Here is a 22500-nt window from a genome sequence, read left to right as displayed (position 1 = left end):
GGAATGTTTATTTGTACTTCATTTTCATGCTGTTTATTCACGGCTTTGGATATGCATGAGTGCATAGGATTGTATATAAATGTGTGCGTGGATTACGTGTGTATGTATGTATGTATGTATGTATGTATGTGACTCACCACAGTCTCAGATCACGTGTATGTACGTATGTGTGTGTTTGTGTGTGTGTAAATCAATTTTGTGGAGAATTCTTCAAAACCAATACTATCTGGAGTCGTTCAGTATTTTTTTTAAAGTGAACTTTAATTGTTTTTAGCACACAAAAAAAGATGCTGATATGTGTTATATTTTTACGAATCCTCCATCTTTTATTTTTATGCAAATTTCTTTAACCATCTCCCATAATCTAACCTAACCTAACCTAATCTAGCCTAATCTAACCTAACACTATCTTAAAGCGAGGAAGAGCAAGTCAGTCAGTTTATCTTCACTTTTATTTATCTAATCTAATTAGTTGTTATTTATTTATTCATTTAGTCATTTATTCATAAATCATTGATTTTATTGATTGATTGATTGATTTATATGTTTATTTATCTATTTATGTACATTTTGTATGTATTTATCTGTTTATTTATTTGTTTATCTATTTATCTATTTGTGTATTTATTACATTAATCATTCAATGATTTATTCATTTATTATTTGATTATAATTATTCGATTTATTTTGTTTTATTTGGGGCAGGATGAGCCCACCGATAAGGTTGGGTTGGAGATCTCAGTAAAGGAAATTAACCTAAAATGAATAAAGTTGTTTATTTTTTCACCCAATTAGCCGTTTTACTATTCACTAAAACGCACTTGTCACGGTTAATTACTAACCTAGCTTCATTAGTTACGTCTTATTCCGTGTAATGTTAGTTGAGTTTCTCATATGAGGCAGTATCAAAAAGCTTGTTCAAAGTCCAAACACAACAAAATGTCACTCTCTCTTATAGTAGTATAAATGTGGCGGCACACTAGGCATTTCTCGCTAGCATGCTACTTGCTTTTGCTATTTGCTTTTGCTACTACGTTTGAGTAGCAACGACTTCGGTTACGATCTTTTGTTTTTCGAATTTCCAAATGTCAAATTAATCTTGCGTCATATTACAGTGAGAAGCTCAAGGACGAACTAAGAAAAGTTAAACCTAGAATACGAATGTTAGACACATTGTTGAGACGTTCTTACAGAAGTCTAGAATAATGTAACCGAAGTCGTTTCTACACAAACGAAGTAGCGAAAGCAAGTAGCATGCTAGCCTAGTGTGACACCACAGTTGTTATTGATGGGTTCTGAATGTTGCTGACGATCGTACTTACGGGGCTGACGGCGCGGCTTCGTTGACTGCGGATCGGCGGTCTGTTGATGCCGTTGGTGCGGCTGTAGAGTCCGCAGGCGTTGCAGAGATAGTGTCCGCCAGAGTCCCGGCGCCAGAGGGGAGTCGTCACCGAGCCGCAGTTGACGCACTCGCGGTCGACGGCGCTGTCGGGGTCTCCTGAAGAAGGAAGAAGAACGTAAGTGGTGAGACGAAGAGTTAAAAAAAAAAAAAAAAAAAAAATTGGGGTTGTTTACCCAAGGGGTCTGACGAAGGGCGCTGTTGGGGTCTCCTGAAGGAGGAGGACGAACGTAGGTGGTGAGACGAAGGAAAAAAAATTGAGGTTCCTAGTTTACCCAAGGGGTCTGACTAAGGGCGCTGCCGGGGTCTCCTGGAGGAGGGGGAAGAACATAATGGAAATAAATAAATAAATAAATAAATAAAAAATTGAGGTTACCAGTTTACCTAAGGGGTCTGAAGAGGGACCATTGTCGCACTTGCGAATAACTAGGTATATTCGTGCTTTTGCTTGTAAGCGTCTAGAAGGCGTTAGATATGGAGGAATTTTGGGTTGGCTCGCGCGCTAGCCCGACATCATCAATGCCAGCATTGATGCGCCTCTCAGAGACATTTTTGCTTGTGTGTGCGTATGCAAATGACTTTCAGCCCACTTGTACACGTATAAGTTCACACACACACACACACACACACACACACACACACACACACACACACACACACACACACACACACACACACACACACACACACACACACACACACACACACACAGGTTCACGCACATGCACGCACACACACATACAGTCACAAGCAAAGGCACAAACAAGCAAACAAGAAGACTAATGATGTTCAACAAATACATCATTATACGATGAAGTTGTTCATCAAACTAAGTCTATTTGTTTTGTTTTGGTCTGCTGGCCGAATTGGGAGTGAGGAGGAGGAGTAGGAGGAGGAGAAGGAGGAGGTGGAGGAGGAGGAGGAGGAGATGAATGATAAAGATGAAACCAGTGGAGAGGAGGGAGGGGTTCTCGTCCTTCACCAGCGTTTCTGTCCTTGGGGGCATTATCGCCCCGAAGAGGTGGAGTCATCGAGGAGTTGAGGTATGGAAGTGGTAAAGGAGAGATGGAGTAGATGAACGGAGGGAGAGTAGAAGTAGACAGTAACCAACATTCTTCCTTGAGCGGAGATTAAGGGAGGAGAGTAAGATATAGAAGAGGAGGATAGGGAATGAAAATATGTGGAAAGAGAGGAGATAAAGAGAGAGAGAGAAAAGAAGAGGAAGGCAAAGGTGGAAACAGCAGTACATAAGAGAGAGAAATCCTCATTTCCCGCAATTGATATCGCAATCAACCCTTTTTAGACTTTTTTTTTGCTTAAGACCCACGAGTGAAATTGAAAAAAAGAAAAATAGAAATTTCTTCTCCAGAAGAAGGACCTGTTTGTCCTTGGTTCATCCTTCACCGAATAAGTCAATTGACCTTTGTCCAGTGGTCGGCGACCTGAAGCTATTTCAGGTCACTTCTGTGGCTCCAGAAGCCTCTTGCAAAATAATCATTCCTTCAAAACGAAGATGTCATATACAGTAAATTTGTAAAACATTCCAGGCAAAATTATGTACATATACTCGTTCAGCTCCGAAAAGATCTGTAGCCATCAATCATTATAATTTGTAGAAATTTCTTTCCTAATATGAACTTATTTTTTTTATGTACTGCGGCTCAGACTGCACATTTTCATTAAACTTAAAGAAAAGAAATTTGTTCCGTCTGACTATAAGGGTTGCCGAACATTCTCATAATCAAGACCTGCCCACTCTGTCTTCCGAGCACATTTTTTCTTCTTCGACATCCTTACAAGATTCCTTATGACTTCGTTCACCTCCCCCATTATCCACCTTTTCTTTGGTCTTGGTACTAATGCAGGCAATACAATTTTATGAATATCTAAAGGATATTAGCATAATACATACATCACCACATTAGATTGGTGTTTTCCTCCTCCTCCTCGTCCTCCTCCTCGTCCTCCTCCTCGTCCTCCTCCTCGTCCTCCTCCTCTTCCTCATCTTCCTCGTCCTCCTCCATGCCCTCTTCCTCCTCCTCCTATCGTCCTCCTCCTCCTCTTCCTCGTCCTCCTCCTCCTCCTCCTCCTCGTCCTCCTCCTCGTCCTCCTCCTCACCCTAATTCCATCTCCATTCCTGTCCCTTCGCGAGTCCTACCGCACTCTTCTTCAATCCCCAGCAGTGACACAACACTTCTGGTACATAGAGCAAGGGCGACGGCTTCGGCAGCCGCAGTTTATCAGCGCCTCCTGGCGTAGGCTCCTCATCTCATCTCCGACCCATTACAGATGAATAAAATCGCCTGGAGGCATCCAGCGTAAAGGAAAAGGAGCACCGAGTACGCAAGGGAAGACGGGGGAGGGAGAGGTGTCGCGTGGAGACGGGCAGAATCGTCTGGCGCCAGGGAGGAGGGAGGGAGGGAGGGGGGGGGGGAAGTGGCGCCCAGGGTCCATAATGATTAATGTAGGGGTTTATTTATTTCATTTATTTGTTCAGTTATTTGTTTACTTACTTGTTTTTTTGTTTATTTATCTATATTCATTTGTGTTGATCATTGTTTTTTTATTTATTACAATTAGGTTAATACACATATACACACGCATACTCACGCGCACACACACACACACACACACACACACACACACACACACACACACACACACACACACACACACACACACACACACACACACACACACTCGCAAACACACACACACACACACACACACACACACACACACACACACACACACACACACACACACACACACACACACACACACACACACACACACACACACACACACACACACACACACACACACACACACACACACACACACGAACGTACATACACACGAACGTACATACACACGTACACACAGACACACGCACACACGTACACGTACACACACACGTCTCCATGTTAGTTCCCACGTCAGCCTTAATGTTGGGTTACAGAGAACATCCTACCCTGCACCCCGCGCCTGTGGTCGGTCCCAGCTTCATGATGGCACCACGATACCACCGTATTGAAGCACCCTCGTGCCACGGTGCCACTTTAGGCACGGTCCGTGGCACGGTCTGTGGCACCCTAGGCCGTGCCCACCTTGTGTTATGATTTTTTTTTTTTTTATTAAGATTGGTTTTACCTTGACCAATCAGAAGCGAGGTATGATCACAGTGGGCGTGGCCATACTGCCAGATTACCATGAGCGAGTCATATGTGTCTTTGGTATACTCCTTCGTCGATATAATATACCACATCATACCTCTGTTATTATAGTACTTCAGGTCCACAATATACCTCTGATAACTTAATAATAAATAAGACATAAATATTATGATGCTGCTGCAGGACAGTGGTAGTGTGTGTGTGTGTGTGTGTGTGTGTGTGTGTGTGTGTGTGTGTGTGTGTGTGTGTGTGTGTGTGTTTGTGTGTGTGTGTGTGTGTGTGTGTGTGTGTGTGTGTGTGTGTGTGTGTAGACATATTTGCATATAGGTATCGCTAGCTCATCTCCAAAAAGTTAAAAATCAAAATTATATTTGTGGTGCCAAGTATGACGTCATGTCGCATGATTCATAATCACACGACGTTGTGACGTCATCGAAGCTTCCCAAAGAGATCTGAAGCCATTAGGGGCCACTTATGCTGTCAAACGGTTTGTCAAACATGTGTTTGAAGTGATGTTTGACCGTGTGAATGGAGGTATTTGGTTGTCAAACACGTTTGGCAAACATATTTGACAACCAAATACCCCATTCACACGGTCAAACAACTTCAAACACGTGTTTGACAAACCAGGTTTGACAAACCGTTTGGTCGTGTAAATGCCCCGTTAAGAAATATGTTAATCAGACCAAGAAGAGATACTTGTTATCACTTTTATCGTGTCGGTGGTGATAAATGGTGCTACATTTTAACCAGCTGGTGATAGATAACTCATGAAGCTTATGGTGATAGTGATCACCACGTAGCCGACGAAGCCGATGACGATCAACGGCGGTGATGGTGATAGTGGGGGACGATAGTGGTGGTGATAACTGCCCATAAAAACGGTCTGTGAAGTGTCTGGTGTTAAGTGGGTGGCGGGTGTCTGGGATGGACTCTCCCGCCTCGACAGAAAACGGCCATTCTTTCCTACCTTTCCAACTCCAGTCTTTAGGCACCTCTTTGCAATATGTATGTGTGTATGCATGTATATATATATATATATATATATATATATATATGTGTGTGTGTGTGTGTGTACTATGTGTATGTATATGCATATATGTGTGTATTTATATAAGTATACATGTATTTAGTAAAGATGATAGTTAAGATGATTAATGAAATGATAGATGATCCATTGACATAAGGTTATTGCCCCAGAAGATGAATTAAAAGGAAAAAATATCACCTAGTATGTAAAGGGATCAAAATATCACCAAATCACCATATCTTAAACCATGAATGCTACCACCACGAGAAGTATCACCAACGGTGCCTCACTTTCACCATAAACACAAACACACACGCACACACACACACACACACACACACACACACACACACACACACACACACACACACACACACACACACACACACACACACACACACACACACACACACGACTCGATTGCATAGTTGGTAGAGTTCCCGCCTGCTGCTACGGCGGTCCGGGTTTGAATCCCGCCCAGGGCTGAAATAATTTCAGTATCGCTGTGCTGCGAGTCGTTACTCCAACTCTCGTGGACGGTGAGTTGGGTGTGTGTGTACGTAACCCATAGATCGGTCATATATGAGCTCTGAGCTCGCTTCCGGGAAGGAAAATAGCTGTCGATCACGAGTCCAATACGTGATCCAAGACCATGGTGAGCCTACACACACACGTGCACACACTAATGATATATGTGGTACCACAAACCGTTTTCTATAACCTGGCGTAGATTGGCATCGCCGATGTTGCCGTATCATTGGCCTGGGATTCTGAAGTTTCATTTAATTTTTCAGTCGCTTCATAATTTCTCGGTTGTGGTGATTTGCACTACCAAGCGTGTCGAAACATTATTTCTCACACCATTTGCACCATTGACCTAGTTACTAGCACCATATCTACTTGCACCATTGTCCTAGTTACTAGCACCATATCTACTTGCACCATTGTCCTAGTTACTAGCACCATAACTACTTGCACCATTTTTTTTATTATTATCATCGTTATCACCGTCAAAATAGCACCATACGTCACAGTACCACAGGTGGAGTTCATCACCATCTGTCATCACACCAGCTTAAGAAGAGGAAACACCCCAGGAGGCGCTGAGATGCTGTCGACGCCGTTGATGCTAAGACAGCCTGGGCAAGTGACAGTCACCAATTAGTGGCTGTGGCGACTGTAAGATCAACAACATATTCGGAAGGCACATCGTCACCCCTTTCCTTACCCTTTTCCCCTTTCCCTTTCCCTTCACCTTTCCCTGCCTATTCCCCTTCTCCTTCCCCTTTCTTTACCCCTTTCTCTGCCCCTTCTTCCCTTCTCCCACCCCTTTCCCTTTCCCCTTTCCCTGTCCATCCCCATTCCCCTTCTTTTTCCCCTTCCCTTACCCCTTTCCCTACCCCTTCTCCTTCCCCCTTCCCCGCCCATTTCCCTATCCCTTTCCCTACCTTTCCCCCTACCCCTTCCCTTTTCCCTTTCTCTACCTTTTCCCTCCCCCTTCTCTCTCTCTCTACCCTTCCCTCTCCTTCTCTCCCCCGTCCCCCATCGACCCAAGCCGACCTGACGACGCGACGACGGCCGACGGCGACGGCGTCGGCGGTGGCGACGAAGTCCAGCCGGGGTCCATAACTCGGCCTTAAGTACCGCGGGCGTTGCCGGGCACCTGAAGGCGGAGACGATGAAGTCTTGACAGAGCGCAGGCGCCGAGGGCTAAACGTAAATTAATTTACGCCGAAGGGGTTATCACGCCCTCCTGGACCTTTGCACCTCCTCAGACTTCGTCAGGATGGAGGGGGAGGTGGTGGGGTTTGGAGGAGCACCTTGATGGGTGCTGACGGGGTCTGAAGGGGGACCTAGGGGGCTGGGTGTTGATTCTGAAGGGCTGGTGCTGTGCTCTGGGGGAGGACTTTGTTCCCCAGCCGGGGGGAAGTGGGGAAGGGTAGAGGGGATGAGGGGGGCGGGGGTGATGCTTGGAGGATTTTTATTGTTTATTTATTTTTTTTTTTTTGAGACTTGTGATGTCATTGATGTCTCTTTGGTCTATTTGTCCGTGTTTGTTTTAATTTTGATTTATTTATGCGTTTATCATTTGCCTGTTGATCCATCTTCCCTTGTCATATATATATATATATATATATATATATATATATATATATATATATATATATATATATATATATATTACCTGTCTGTTAAAACGGAAGCCTATACATCTATGGTTACACTGAATTGCGACGTTTCGTTTTATCTTTGCTTGGTAATACCTTGGGTTAGGAAAAAAAAGTCTCGCTTAATTTCGATAATATAGTGTGTCACACAAAGATGTTGCGCTGTAGTATGTAGGTGGGTTGCCATGGAGATGAATAAGACTGGAGTCTTATTCCGAGTATTATTCTTGACTGGTTTCGCTACAAGCTTTTTCCCACCCACTTCAACTTGTCAGAATGTCTCAACAATATATATATATATATATATATATATATATATATATATATATATATATATATATATATATATATATATGTAGACGCTTACCTGGTTCAATTCTGCGATACGTTTCTCCCGTAGAGGTATGCAGGACCGAATCGTAGGCGGCGTTGGACCAGGCGGGCGTGGGCGTCGTCATGTAGGAGTGGTGGGCGTAGGACGAACTTCGCTCCAGCATGTCCTGTGATGGGCGTGGGAGGAGGAGGGATGAGAGAGCACTTTATGTGTGTGTGTGTGTGTGTGTGTGTGTGTGTGTGTGTGTGTGTGTGTGTGTGTGTGTGTGTGTGTGTGTGTGTGTGTGTGTGTGTGTGTGTGTGTGTGTGTGTGTGTGTGTGTGTGTGTGTGTGTGTGTGTGTGTGTGTGTTTGTATGTGTATAATATAATAATAATAATGGTAATGATGATGATAATAGTGATGATGATTATACTACTAATGATACAAATAATAATGATAACAGTGATAATAACAATGATACAAATGGTAATATTAATAATAATACTAATCGGCTGATTGCGTTAACAGTGATACACTGACAATATACAATCTTTGCTAATTCTAGGACTAACCTGATTTGAATATATAATGTGCATGAGGTTGCATGTACGCGTGTGTATGTGTGTGTAGGTGTTTGTGTGTGTGTACGTGTTTGTGTGTGTACGTGTTTGTGTGTGTACGCGTGTTTATGTGCACGTGTGTGCGTACGTGTGTATGTGTGTGTATACGTGTGTGTATGTGTACGTATGTGTGTATGTACACGTGTGTGTGTACGCGTTTGTGTACGTGTGTGTGCGTTTGTGTGTACATGTACGTACGTACACAGGGAGGCCTACCGTGGGCAGTTGACCGTAATCTGCTGCGGTCCACATCGTCTGCTCCGTCTTCTGGAGGTGGCTGCTGTGGGGGTGGGTCGTGCTGTGGCTGTGGACTGGAGCGGCGCTCAGGTACGAGGGCTGGACGAGGTCGTAACTTCCCATACGACTCGTCTCGTGTTTGACGTACCTATAATAATATAAGCGAAAATATACAGATAATATAAGAACATAAACAAAATTTACAAATAAATGACAACATAAAAATATACAAATATATGACAGCACAAACAAAAATATACAAATAAATGACATTATAGAAATGTACCAATAAATAACAACAAAAATATACATATAACAAAAATATGCAAATAAATAACAAATATATACAAATATATAACAACATAAACAAAAATATACAAATAGATGACAACACAAACAGAAATATACAAATGTATAGATAAAGAACAGATAAACGATAACGTGAAAATAAACAAAATAAGTACACAAATATATAAATTGATAGCTAATGATATAGATTTATAGATAAAAATAAGTGTGTAGATAAACAAATAAATGCATAAGTAATCAAATTATTATTTATCTAATATTAACTTAAAAATAAATCAACAGAAACTATGTGTACAAATGAATATGTATATATATATATATATATATACATATATATATATATATATATATATATATATATATATATATGTATATATTAATAGATAATGAATAGATTAATAGGTCAAATAAAGTATGTGAATAAACAGGACAAATATAAAGGGACATTTTTATTCGCTAAATTCCCCTTCCTAACTTCTTGCTCAGTGGTAGCCCTTAATGGTGCCGTTCTTAATGGCTAAGGCTTCGGCTATAGCTAAGCGCCCCCGTGTGTAGGTATTGGTCTTGATATATGTAAGACAAACGCAAGGAATAAGACATTAAAGCCCTACCCCCTTCCCCACCACATAATAAGGAAAGGGGTAAGCTTTGCTTAAGCCCCTTTTTACAGGGATTGAATTTCTCTCTGCTTTCCTCTCTCTCTCTCTCTCTTTTCTCTTTCTCTATTTCTATTTCTCTACTTTTCTCTCTATCTCTCTTGCCTCTCTCTTCTCTCTCTCTCTCTCTCTCTCTCTCTCTCTCTCTCTCTCTCTCTCTCTCTCTCTCTCTCTCTCTCTCTCTCTCTCTCTCTCTCTCTCTCTCTCTCTCTCTCTCTCTCTCTCTCTCTCTCTCTCTCTCTCTCTCTCTCTCTCTCTCTCTCTCTCTCTCTCTCTCTCTCTCTCTTTCCTCTCTCTCTCTCCTCTCTCTCTCTCTTTCTCTTTCTCTTTCTATCTCTCCCTCTTTCTCACCCTCCCTCTCTCCCTCTCTCCCTCCCTCTTTCTCTCCCTCTCTCCCTCCTCCTCTTTCTTCCTCTCTCTCTCTCCCTCTCTCTCTTTCTCTCCCCCTTTCTCTCTCTTTTTTCTCTCTCTCTCCCTCTATCTCTCTCTTTCTCTCACTTTTCCTCTTGCTCTCTCTATTTCTCTTTCTCTGTTTCTCTCTATCTCTCTTACCTCACTCTCTATCTCTATATCTCTCCCTCTCTGCCTTTCTACCTCCCTCTCTCCGTCCCTCTCTCTCTTCCTCTCTCTCTTTCTCCCTCTCTCCCTCCTCTCTCCCTCCCTCTTTCCCTCCTCTCTCTCTCCCTCCCTCTTTCCCTCCTCTCTCTCTCTCTCTCTCTCTCTCTCTCTCTCTCTCTCTCTCTCTCTCTCTCTCTCTCTCTCTCTCTCTCTCTCTCTCTCTCCCTCCCTCCCTCCCTCCCTCCCTCCCTCTCTCCCTTGCCCCTCTCTTTCTCTTTTCTCTCTCTCTCTCTCTCTCTCTCTCTCTCTCTCTCTCTCTCTCTCTCTCTCTCCTACTTGGTTATGAGCGATTTGTGTATTGGGCATGTGTTTTCATTTTCAGATCTTAATACACACATTGAGTTACAATTATAAGAGAGCATGGCAAGATCGAATGAAAAATAAATTAACAAATAAGTTAAATGGGATTAGATAAGATAATATAGAGTAATATAAGGTAAGATAATATAAAAAATAATCCCACTTAGAATCCTTCCTTACCTCCTTCCCTCCCTCATTCCCTAGATCCTACTCTCTGGGTGCCAACACTAAAAATGCAACACTGGTATACTGCGCCTTGAGTACTGACCAATGCCAGGGGTCGAACCCGGGTCTCCATGGATTCTGTTCACGTCATGGGCCCCACACTACAACAGGACATTCTAATATCGAAGGATCCCTCACTACCTACATAATAACTGACAACGTACTTTGTTATGTATAAATGTGGGAATACTGAGTGTGAGAGATTCTGTAGAGTTATGCGTTGCTGTTTATATAATGTGACAAGTTAATCCTTTCAATGGGGATTAATTCACGTGCTTTTGCGACGCCAGGTCCTTAAACCCTCGTCACACGTTCAGGATTTTAGTTAAATGTTGTGATTTTGAAAAACTAGAAGACTAACCTCATTTAGAGTATTCTAGATTTCCCTAACTCTAGAATTCAACAACGTATCTAATATTCGTATTCTAGGTTCAACTTCTTTTATTTCGTCTTTCAGCTTCTCACTGTATGACGCAAGAGTAATTTGACATTTGGAAACTTGAAAAAGAAAAAAGATCGTAACCGAAATCGTTTCTACCCAAACGAAGTAGCAAAAACGAATAGCATGCTAGCGAGAAATGCTTAGTGTGCCGCCACGTGAACGTGTAATCCAAGGTGGATACCATCACGTCTGAGATATGGACGTCGCCTACTGTTACGACGAGACCAGTAGTTAATAGAAATTAAAGAAAAAAAAAATATTTTTAAGGATTCTCAAGGTAGACGACAAGGACTGGGTTGGTGTTTACATCCACACACAGCGTCTCTCTTTCTGTGTCCTAAAGAGTTATCACACTGAGAGCTATTTTCCTCCAACCTCCAACTAATCGGCGTAACTGTTCACCTTCAGTACTTTTGCCACCGTAAAATCACCGAGGCAAAATATTTTGTTTCCTCAACAATATTACATAGAATATCATTCAATATTCTGGAGGAATATTATCTACCTCCAGCATATTCCTTCCCGAAAGCTGCGGAATTCAAATCTCCTCCAACTGTCGGAGGAAATTTTGCCCAGTGTGATAACGCATTTACTGTCTGTAATTACCAACATTCGTCCCAAAGCGTCTGCGTTCAAAAGTGGATGCCAAGATACGTAGACTACAGGCACGATCGTGTCTGGCGTCTGTAACAGACACGTCTGTCTTTGAAGACGAAGGGTCTTTGGAGACCGACTCTGTGGAATATGGGAATAGAACATATCCTTGTACTTTGCCTTTTTGGACCTACGAAAAGCCTTTGACAGTGTGCCGTTACATACTGGTAGTTTTAGGACACTCAGTGTATGAAATACTAAGGAAGAAGAGGCTGAGGAGAAACATATTGACCGTGCATCATGTAAGTACGAATGAGCTCACTAGAGAGTAGCATAATGGTTCGATGTGGCTACAACGGAGCGAGGAAGGGTTGTGTTTTGTTTCCATTGTTGTCTGCCCAGTTCATAGATCCGATGACTTGGATATACAAACGATCTTGGAACAAAAGGACTTTGAGGAAGAATTGGTGGCCGATTGGAGAGACGCCCCTTGTGGACAATGGGATGCATATAAACACAGATTAAAGTAAAGCTCTGGTGGAAGTAGAACCCCTCAAGTTGACTCACGCAAGTGCCTGTGTGTTTATTCTGAAAGAAGGGCTCTCACAAAGTAGGATATTACAGAATGGAAAAGTGTGGAAAACATTCCAGAGAGGATAAAAGCGTCGGAAAATTACAGTCCACAACAACAGCATCAACAATAACAACAACAACAACAAACAACAACAATTACGACAACAACAACAATTACAACAACAGCTACAACAACAACATACCAAACTTATTGGCTTGCTCAAAGACAAGAAAATTCCTGAGGGGAAAAAAATTCTAACATAATCAATTATACAAAGACCAATAATGTGACCCAGAAATGTGGAATAGAAGTACAAAGACCTCAAAATAGGATAGGGATGATAGAAATGAGAATCCTGTGGCCAGTGAACGAAAATGAACGGAGGGATAGGAAAAAATGGAAGAAATTTGTGGAACAAATCATTTGAGATGGTATGGGCACATCAAAAGATGCATCCAGAAAGACGTTGGAATGGAGGTCGGAGGGAGCCAGAACAACCGGGAAATACCGGAAGAATTGGACTGACAGCATAAAGGAAGAACTAAAAAAAAAAAAGACAGAGAGAGAGACAGATAGAGAGAGAGAGAGAGAGAGAGAGAGAGAGAGAGAGAGAGAGAGAGAGAGAGAGAGAGAGAGAGAGAGAGAGAGAGAGAGAGAGAGAGAGGCAAGAATCATCGAAGAAGGCCTTGGCGCTAATAGATTTATATGCGTACGCGCGCGCGTGTGTGTGTTTGTGTACGTGCGTGTGTGTGTGTGTGTGTACGTGCATATATTTAAGAGTATAGTATTTGTATGACCGCTGCTGGGCATAAACAGTTTTCTTCTCAATGGAGTTTGCTGACATTTCCGATTTTTCATTCTCCCTTATCTCGTGAGTTTATTTGCTCTCGTGATTATATGCAAGTATATGCACAGATACGTGTTTTGAGTTGGACAGACTTACATCTCTGGCTTATAATAATAGTAGGACGGATCGGCTGCATACGGGATCGAGGCCAGCGTGGTGATGGCCGGCGCTGATTCGAGTGTGGCGTAGGTGGCACCCTCGGTGGGCGGCGGGTGGGTCAGGTGGGCGTGTGTGCTGGTGCTAGCGCTGCTGGTCGACGCGTGGTCGAGGGCGTGGACGTGGGCGTGGGGGTCTAGGGTGTGTGTGCTTTCGCCGTAGACGACCACACTCTGCGGGAGACTGGGCTGAGAGGAAGAGTGGGTTAAAACCTACTTGTGGAGCGATGGGAGGATGTTGATGTAATGATGTAGGCTCCTCGGGGATGGGCTATTTTGGGGCGGAGGAGGAGGAGGAAGAAGAAGAGGAGAAGGAGGAGGAGGAGGAAGAGGAGGAGGAGAAGCATGAGTAGGAGGGGCAATAGGGAAGAGGAGATGGAGAAGAGGAAATGATGGAGAAGATGATGGTGATGATGATAATGATGGAGGTGTCTATGATGATGATGATGATGATGACGACGATGGTGTTAGTGATAATGATGATGATGATGTTGGTGATGGTGACGATGGGAACTCCCACAGTATCACTATTACTGTCGATTGTGATAGTACAGATAGTGATAGTAACATTGGATTGCTGATGATAGTAGTGGAGGTTAGATAATTTCATCTTACTATCACTGACACCTATCACTATTGCTCTAATGACAACTATTCATGACTTTAAGAATTGTGTTGTTGTTTTTTAACCTGTCTCACGCAAAAAAATGTCTGATCGCTGATATGATTTGATATCAGTGCCAGTGTCAGGCTGTAAAGTCAGCGTAATTGACCTTTGTCAGATATTCTCTCTCCTCCTCCACTCCTCCCCTCCTCTTCCACTCCTCCTCTCCTCCTCTCCTCCTCCTCCTCCTCTCCTCCTCCTCCTCTCCTGCCTTCCTCTTCCACTCCTCCTCCTCCTCCTCCTCCTCCTCCTCCTCCTCCTCCCTCTCCTCCTCCCCTCCTCCTCCTCCTCCTCCCCTCCTCCTCCTCCTCCTCCTCCTCCTCCTCCTCCTCCTCTCCTCCTCTCCTCCTCCCCTCCTCTCCTCCTCCCCTCCTCCTCCTCTCCTCCTCCTCCTCTCCTCCTCCTCTCCTCCTTCTCTCCTCCTCCCCTCTTCCTCCTCCTTTCCTTCTTCCCTCCTCCTCCTCTCTTCCTTTCCTCCTGCTCCTCCTCTCCTCCTCCTCCCCTCCTCCTCCTCCTCCTCCTCTCCTCCTCCTCCTCCTCTCCTCCTCTCCTCCTCTCCTCCTCCTCCTCCTCCTCCTCCTCCTCCTCCTCCTCCTCCTCCTCTCCTCCCCTCCTCCTCTCCTCCCCTCCTCCTTCACTTCTCCTCTCCTCCTCTTCTCCTCCTCCTCTCCTCCTCTCCTACACCCCTCCTCTCCTCCCCTCCTACTCCCCCCTCCTCCCCTCCTTTGTAATGTAGTGATGGGGTAGAGGTCCATATTGTGGAAGAATGGGTAACAGATATCGATGTATTTATATTATTCCATGTTTACGTTTACTTATTTTAAGTAATTAAATAATTAACATATATTTATCAATACATTTATTTATTTATTTCTATACATTCTAGTTTATTTGATATTTATCTGTTTAATCATACCTATCAATTTATTTAGTTATTTACTATTTGATTTACTTTATTTATTCGTTTATCTATTTATTAATCTATGTATGCATGTATGCATACATACACAGTATGTATGTATGTATGTATGTCTATGTATCTATGTATATATCTATTTATGAATTATTTATTCACTTATCTATTCTATTCTATTTTCTTTCACTTTAATGTTATCATTATCATTATCATTGTTGTTATTATCATTGTTGTTGTTATTATTGTTATTATTATCATTATCATTATTATCATTATCATTATCATCATTCTTATTATTATTGCCTATTGCCCCTCCCAAAACGGCTCGTATAAATATGATTTTCAATTAAATCCCCATCAGAAAAAAAAGAGACCAGGAACGTCCATCTTACCTGTTCAATGTCGTGCACTGTTGACGGGATGTGTGTTGTCGCCGAGGGAGGCGGCAGAGGCGGAGGGGGAGTGGGCGTGGAAGTCTCGCCCTTCACCTGAAAGAGAGACTGTTAAAGGAGAGGAAAAAGAGGTTTTAAAGAGAGGAATGGGGGTTGTAAAGAGAGCCAGGGAGAGGGAAATGAAAAAGAGAGAGATGGAAGGGGATGAAAGGGAGGAGAGGGGGGGAGAAATAGAGAGAGAGATGGAGAGAGGGAGGATGAAAGGGAGAGAGGGTGGGGGAGAATGGGAGAGAGGGATAGAGAGGGGGGAGAAAGGGAGAGTGAAAGAGGGGAGGAAGAGAGAGTAAGAGAGGGGAGGAAGGGAAAGAAAGGGGGGAGTTGATGAAAGGGAGAGAGAGAAGGAGAGAGAGGGGGAGAAAGGGAGAGTGAAAGAAGGGAGAAAGAGAGGGGAGGAGGCAAAGAAAGGGGGGGGAGGAAGGGAAAGAAAGGGGGGAGTGGATGAAAGAGAGAGGGAGAGAGAGAGAGAGAGAACGAAAGAGAGAGAGAGAAGACATGAGAAAGCGAAAGAGAACAGAAAGAGTGGCACGGGAGGGCGAGAAACTTATGCAAAAATAAATAGATAAATAACATAAATAAATAAACGAATAAATAAATAAATAAAAACGAAGAAGAACTCACCCAGGAGGCCTTGGCCATCTCGATCTTGTGTGGGAGATGGTGGTGGTGGTGGTGAGTGGTGTAAGCGTGCTTCAGCTCCTGTTCCTCCTCCTCCTGCTTGACTTGAGGAGGACGTGCCGACAACGACACATCGTCCCGGATGATGACGTTGGTGACAACTCCGTCAGACACCGGAGTCGGACACCCCGAAGGAGGGGAACTGGAGGAAAAGGAGTCGGAGGTAGTTGGTAACTAGTAGTCTGTCGGAAACGAACGAGTCTCGTTATTTACGAGGTCGCGTTGTCAGCAAGTCGTGACCTCTTCACTGGGTATGTGACCTTGCGCACTAACGGTTCAAGTCCTCGGGAGGCTGGCAGATACACACACGCACACACGTGCACACACACACGCACGCACGCACGCGCGTGCACACACACACACACACACACACACACACACACACACACACACACACACACACACACACACACACACACATACACACACACACACACACACACACATACATACAATTAACTCTCCATCACCTCCATTAATCCTCCGTCACCCCCCACTAACCCTCCGTCACCCCCACTAACCCTCCGTCACCCCCCACTAACCCTCCGTCACCCCCCACTAACCCTCCGTCACCCCCACTAACCCTCCGTCACCCCACACTAACCCTCCGTCACCCCCACTAACCCTCCGTCACCCCCTACTAACCCTCCGTCATCCCCCACTAACCACCATTAACCCTTCATCACCCCCATTAACTCTCCATCACCCCCATTAACTCTCCATCACCCCCATTAACCCTCCATCACTCCCATTAACCCTCCATCACCCCTCCATCACACCCCATTAACCCCATAACCCCCCTCCATCAACCTCCATTAACCCTGCATCACCCCCATTAACCCCCCCATCACTTTCCACCCTTCTCCCCCAACCACACTCACCTGGCGTGTTCATGGGGCGTACCGCCTCGGGGTTGATGCCAAGGCTCGGTGACGATGGTGACGGTGCCCATCTCGTGCTGCGGGATGAGCGCCACTGGGAGCGTCACTTCGGAAGCCACGCTGGAGGCTGCCGCAGCCGCCGCCGCAGCCGCTGCTTGGGTCATGTCATGCGGCGAGACGGCTCTCAGCACCTCTTGCTGTTGTTGTTGTTGCTGGTGGTGATGCGCGTGGCGGTGATGCGTCTGGTGGTGTTGCGCGTGCTGCGCCTGGTGGTGTTGCTGTGCGTGGTGAGTCAGGTGGGTCGGCTCTTCCTTGTCTCCCACCTCGCCCTTCGTGCTGTTGACACTCATGATGGTACTTGGTCTGGGTCGAGCTCTGTTGGAGGAGGAGGAGGAGTGAGGATGAGGAAGAGGTGGAGAAGGAAGGGAGGAGGAGGAAAATGAGGAGTAGGAAGAGAAGGAGGGAGGAGGAAGAGAAGGAGGAAAATGAGGAGTAGGAAGAGGAGGAGGAGGAGGAGGAGAAGGAGGAAGAAGGTTTTTGAGTTAGTCCATCTTTGTGCAATAAAAATAACAACTAAAAAATCATAGTTAATCTTTTCTTTTAATGGTGTCTTTATGTTATCATTGTTATTATCTGTTTTTGTTATTTGTTATTGTCATTGTTATTTTATTGGTATTTCTATTGTTATTTTTATTAATTTTATTGCTATTTTTAATGTTATTTACAGTGCTATTTCTGTTGTTATTGTTATAGTTATTGTTATTATTATTATTTCTCCAGGGACTTAAGGTTTCATTAAGTATAGTTCTTAATGGCGACGGAAGTTCTCGAATAGGTCGAATCATAATTAATCACATTTAAATCTTCAAGAAATATAAAGTTACCTCCCCATTCACGCCGCCTCGATAAAATCGTCAGGTCTTAGCCAGAATTCGATTCCCGGGACCCATTGCGGGGTTCCGAACAGTCCTGGCTAGGCGGGGAGGCGACCCAAACATCGGCCTAAAAGAACCAACGGCTTACCGCAACTGACAGTGTTTTGCTTTAACAGGGGTTTCTCACTTCCCACTTCGTAGGAGTGGTGAGGAGAGTCAGCCGAAATAACATGTTGGTATAGAAATGATTTATTGTGAACTTTCAAAAGTCCACAATCGCATATAAAAAAGTTAATATGTAATGCTCCTCTTTGTCCATTTAATCAAGAGGTGAACGCGGTTCTAAAAAATTGAAGTCCGATTAACGATTACCAATTCGCCAGCTCGTCAAGTCCGAATTCGTTTGGCGGTGGTTAGTGCGATTCGAATATCCGATTCCTTTGCCGGTGGTTAGTCCGATTCGATTATCCGATTCGTTTGGCGGTGGTTAGTCCGATTCGAATATCCGATTCCTTTGGCGGTGGTTAATCCGATTCGATTATCCGATTCCTTTGGCAGTGGTTAGTCCAATTCGACTATCCGATTCGTTTGGCGGTGGTTAGTCCGATTCAATTATCCGATTCGAAAACGATCGTCCGATTAATCGGATAATTGGACAATCGGATAATCGGACTTCCGAATCGGACCGCCCACCTCTGCATTATTTAATGACCAAATAAACGGGAGGAGTAGTGTTGGGCTCACACTATCGTTCACCAACGGGGGTCTACGGAAATGAATTAAATCGCCTGGCGACAGAATTAATAAAACGAACAATTGGCACCCGGGACAAAAGGGGCCAAGCGAGAGAACCAACAACTCTTCTCTGTGGGGTTGACACAGGATTGAGTAAAATCACCTGGTGACAGAACGGGAGTGCCACCCGGGACGGCTGGGGTTCGGTAAATAGGAGAGAGACCAGTGGTTTCCAAAGTAGGGGGCGCGACCCCACTGGGAAGTCATAAATCATCTACTAAAAAAAAAAAAAAAAAAAAAAAAATAATAATAATAATAATAATAATAATAATAATAATAATTTCAAGAACAAGTACCTGCCATTACACACGTGCAAACTATAATTCTATCAGTCACCCTAACCTCTTTTCTATGAAGACATAAATAGAAAAAGATAGAACCAGAAAAAAAGATGTATATAATTTCATAAAAAAAAAAAAAAAAAAGTTTGGGTCGGGCGGGTGAGGGGATCTGAAGAGAGGAGAGACGGAGGGTCCTGCTTTAGTGTCTGTAAACACTCAAGCAAAGACTTGATGAGGTCCCCCTCGACCCCTTCCCCCACAGTGGCGCTCTTCCTTGAGTTTCTTCTGGCTTCGAGGAGGACTGGAAAGAATGGGAAGGATGTCCCCGAATGTGTGACTTGTTGTCTTTGTTATGGCTGGCTGAACGGTAGGATGAGACTATTGGGCAAAGGAGGAGCCTACGCCAGGAGGCGCTGAGTACCTACGGCCGAAGTCGTCACCTTTGCTCTATGAGCTCTGGGGACTGTGAGGGCAGGTATCTGATACCCACTGCTGGGAATATGAGAGGAGTGCGGGATTCGAACCCACAACTAAGCGAATGCGAGACCAGCACGCTTCCGATGACGCCACTACAACGCCTTTGAGACCGTGGGTGGTCATCATAGAAACGAATAAAGTCGTCTTGGATAGAGCCTGAGGGTGTGTGTGTACTAACCCCCCACCCCCGCACTCATATTAAGTTGTTTTAAACTCAAGGCAAGTAAATAGCCTTCGTTGGAATGTGTGTGGCATTGGGGATGTTACTGAGAATACAAAAAAAAAAAAAAAAAAAAAAAAAAAAAGTTGGCGACCCACATACTGAAATCCACGCAGACTTGCCCAACCCCGAGTGTCTTGTTTATCCTCGAGGAAACCAAGAGAAGAAGACGAAGAAGAAGAAAAAGAAAAAAAATGAAGATGAAGATGAAAAAGGTGAAGAGGATAAAGAAAAAGAAGATTTAGAAAACGAGGAAGGCGAAGAGGAAGGCGACGAAGAAGAAGAAGAAAACGAAGAAGACGAAGAAAAAGATGAAAATGAATAAGATGAAGAAAACGAAGAAGAAAACGGTGAAGAAGAAAAAGAAAAAGATGAAGAAGAAGAACAAGAACAAGAACAAGAAGAAGAAAACGATGAAGAAGAAGAAGAAGAAAACGAAGAAAAAAAACGAAGAAAAAAACGAAGAAAAAAACGAAGAAGAAAACGAAGCAGAGAACAAAGAAGAAGACGAAGAAGAAGACGAAGAAGAAGACGAAGAAAACGATGAAGAGAACGATGAAGAAGAAGAAGAAGAAGAAGAAAACGAAGAAGAAGACGAAGAAGAAGACGAAGAGGAAGACGAAGAAGATGGTGAAGAAAACGATGAAGAGAACGATGAAGAAGAAGAAGAAGAAGAAGAAGAAGAAAACGAAAAAGAAGACGAAGACGAAGAGGAAGACGAAGAAGATGGTGAAGAAAACGATGAAGAGAACGATGAAGAAGAAGAAGAAGAAGAAGAAGAAAACGAAAAAGAAGACGAAGACGAAGAGGAAGACGAAGAAGATGGTGAAGAAAACGATGAAGAGAACGATGAAGAAAACAATGAAGATGAAGATGGAGAAGAAAACGAAGAAGAGAACGATGAAGAGACCGATGAAGACAACGATGAAGAAGAAGAAGAAGAAGATGGAGAAGAAAACGAAGAAGAGAACGATGAAGAGAACGATGAAGAGAACGATGAAGAAAACGATGATGAAGAAGAAGAAGAAGATGGAGAAGAAAACGAAGAAGAGAACGATGAAGAGAATGATGAAGATGAAGAAGAAGAAGATGGAGAAGGAAATGAAGAAGAGAACGATGATGAAGAAGAAGAAGAAGAAGAAGAAGAAGATGGAGACCCAAACGAAGAAGAGAACGATGAAGAAGAAGAAGAAGAAGATGGAGAAGAAAACGAAGAAGAAAACTATGAAGAAGACGAAAGAGAAGAAAATGAAGAGGAAGAAGACGAAGAAAAATGCGAAGATGATGAAGATGAAGATGATGATGAAGATGAATAAAGAAGAGCAAGAAGAAGAGGAAGAGGAAGAACAAGATTAAGAAGAAGATTAAGAAGAAATAAAAGAGAAAATGAAAAAAATGAAGAAAAAATGAAGAAGAAGAAGGCAAAGATGATGAAGATGAAGAAGATGATGAAGATGAAGATGATGATGATGAAGAAGATGATGATGATGAAGAAGATGATGATGATGAAGATGAAGAAGAAATGAAGAGGAAGAAGAAGAGGAAGAATAAGAGGAAGAGGAAGAACAAGATTAAGAAAAATATTAAGAAGAAATGAAAGAAAATGAAGAAGAACATGAAGAAGAAGAACGCGAAGAAGAAGAAAGAAGAAGAACGCGAAAAAGAAGAAGAAGAAGAAGAAGAAGAACCCGAAGAAGAAGAAGAACGCGAAGAAGAACAACAAGAACAATAACAACAAAAACAACAAGAACAACAGCAAAAAATAATAATATATATATATATATGTATATATCGTCAGGGTGGCCACTCCTCCTCTTCCTCCTCGCAAGACCTAAAATCATCCCCCACCCCCTCCCTCCCTCCCTCCCTCCCTCCCTCCCTCCCTCCCTCCCTCCCTCCGCCCCGAAGGAGGGAGTGCTTGAAATGCTGATTAACTTGGCGAAATGTTAATTAAAGAAGCCGTAGCCTGAAGATGATGAGTAATGACCAGGTCTCCCGTTGCAACCAAAACAGATAGAGCAAGAGCCGAGCGCAGACTCCGAGGAGCGGCTCTCTCTCTCTCTCTCTCCCTCTTTCTCTCTATCTTGCTCTCTCTCTCTCTCTGTCTTGCTCTCTGTCTCTATCTTGTTCTCTCTGTCTCTCTCTCTTTCCCTCTCTCTCTCTCCCTCTCTCTCTCTTGCTCTGTCTTTATATCTTTCTCACTCACTCTCTCTCTTTCTTTCTTTCTCTTTCTCTCTCTTTCTCTCTCTTTCTCCCTCTCTTTCTTTCTCCCTCTCTCTTTCTTTCTCCCTCACTGTCTTTCTCCCTCACTGTCTTTCTCCCTCTCTTTCTTTTTCCCTCTCTTTCTTTCTCCCTCTCTTTCTTTCTCCCTCTTCTCCCTCTCTTTATCTTTCTCCCTCACTTTCTTTTTTCTCTTTCTCTTTCTCCCTTTCTTTTTTTCTCCCTCTCTTTCTCCCTGTCTCATTCTCCCTCTCTCTATTTCTCTTTTTCTCTCTCTCTTTCTCTTTCTCCCTTTCCTTCTCCCTTTCTTTCTCCCTTTCTTTCTCCCTTTCTCTTTCTTTCTACCTTTCTCCCTCTCTCTCTTTCTCCCTCTCTCTTTC

The 22500-nt window shown here is 43.6% G+C and overlaps 1 protein-coding gene across 7 annotated transcripts in view; it reads right to left on the bottom strand.

The window, feature by feature from the left end:
• Nucleotides 1–22500, bottom strand: part of LOC143032740 (uncharacterized) — a 126653-nt gene that overhangs the window by 51660 nt on the left and 52493 nt on the right. For all 7 annotated transcript variants that reach the window (XM_076197695.1, XM_076197693.1, XM_076197697.1 and 4 more), the window contains 7 exons: nt 17253–17627; nt 16315–16513; nt 15637–15744; nt 13606–13853; nt 8924–9092; nt 8141–8273; nt 1323–1498 (listed from right to left, as the gene is read on the bottom strand). In XM_076197695.1, the coding sequence (XP_076053810.1) occupies nt 1323–1498; nt 8141–8273; nt 8924–9092; nt 13606–13853; nt 15637–15744; nt 16315–16513; nt 17253–17627 (1408 nt within the window). The remainder of the gene's footprint in view (nt 1–1322; nt 1499–8140; nt 8274–8923; nt 9093–13605; nt 13854–15636; nt 15745–16314; nt 16514–17252; nt 17628–22500) is intronic.

The sequence above is a fragment of the Oratosquilla oratoria genome, chromosome 14 (genome assembly GCF_046742065.1).
Source record: "Oratosquilla oratoria isolate Oo_2021 chromosome 14, ASM4674206v1, whole genome shotgun sequence".
Classification (NCBI taxonomy): Eukaryota; Metazoa; Arthropoda; class Malacostraca; order Stomatopoda; family Squillidae; genus Oratosquilla; species Oratosquilla oratoria.
Note: the sequence above shows the minus strand (reverse complement) of the source record. Positions and strands in the feature narration are given on the sequence as shown.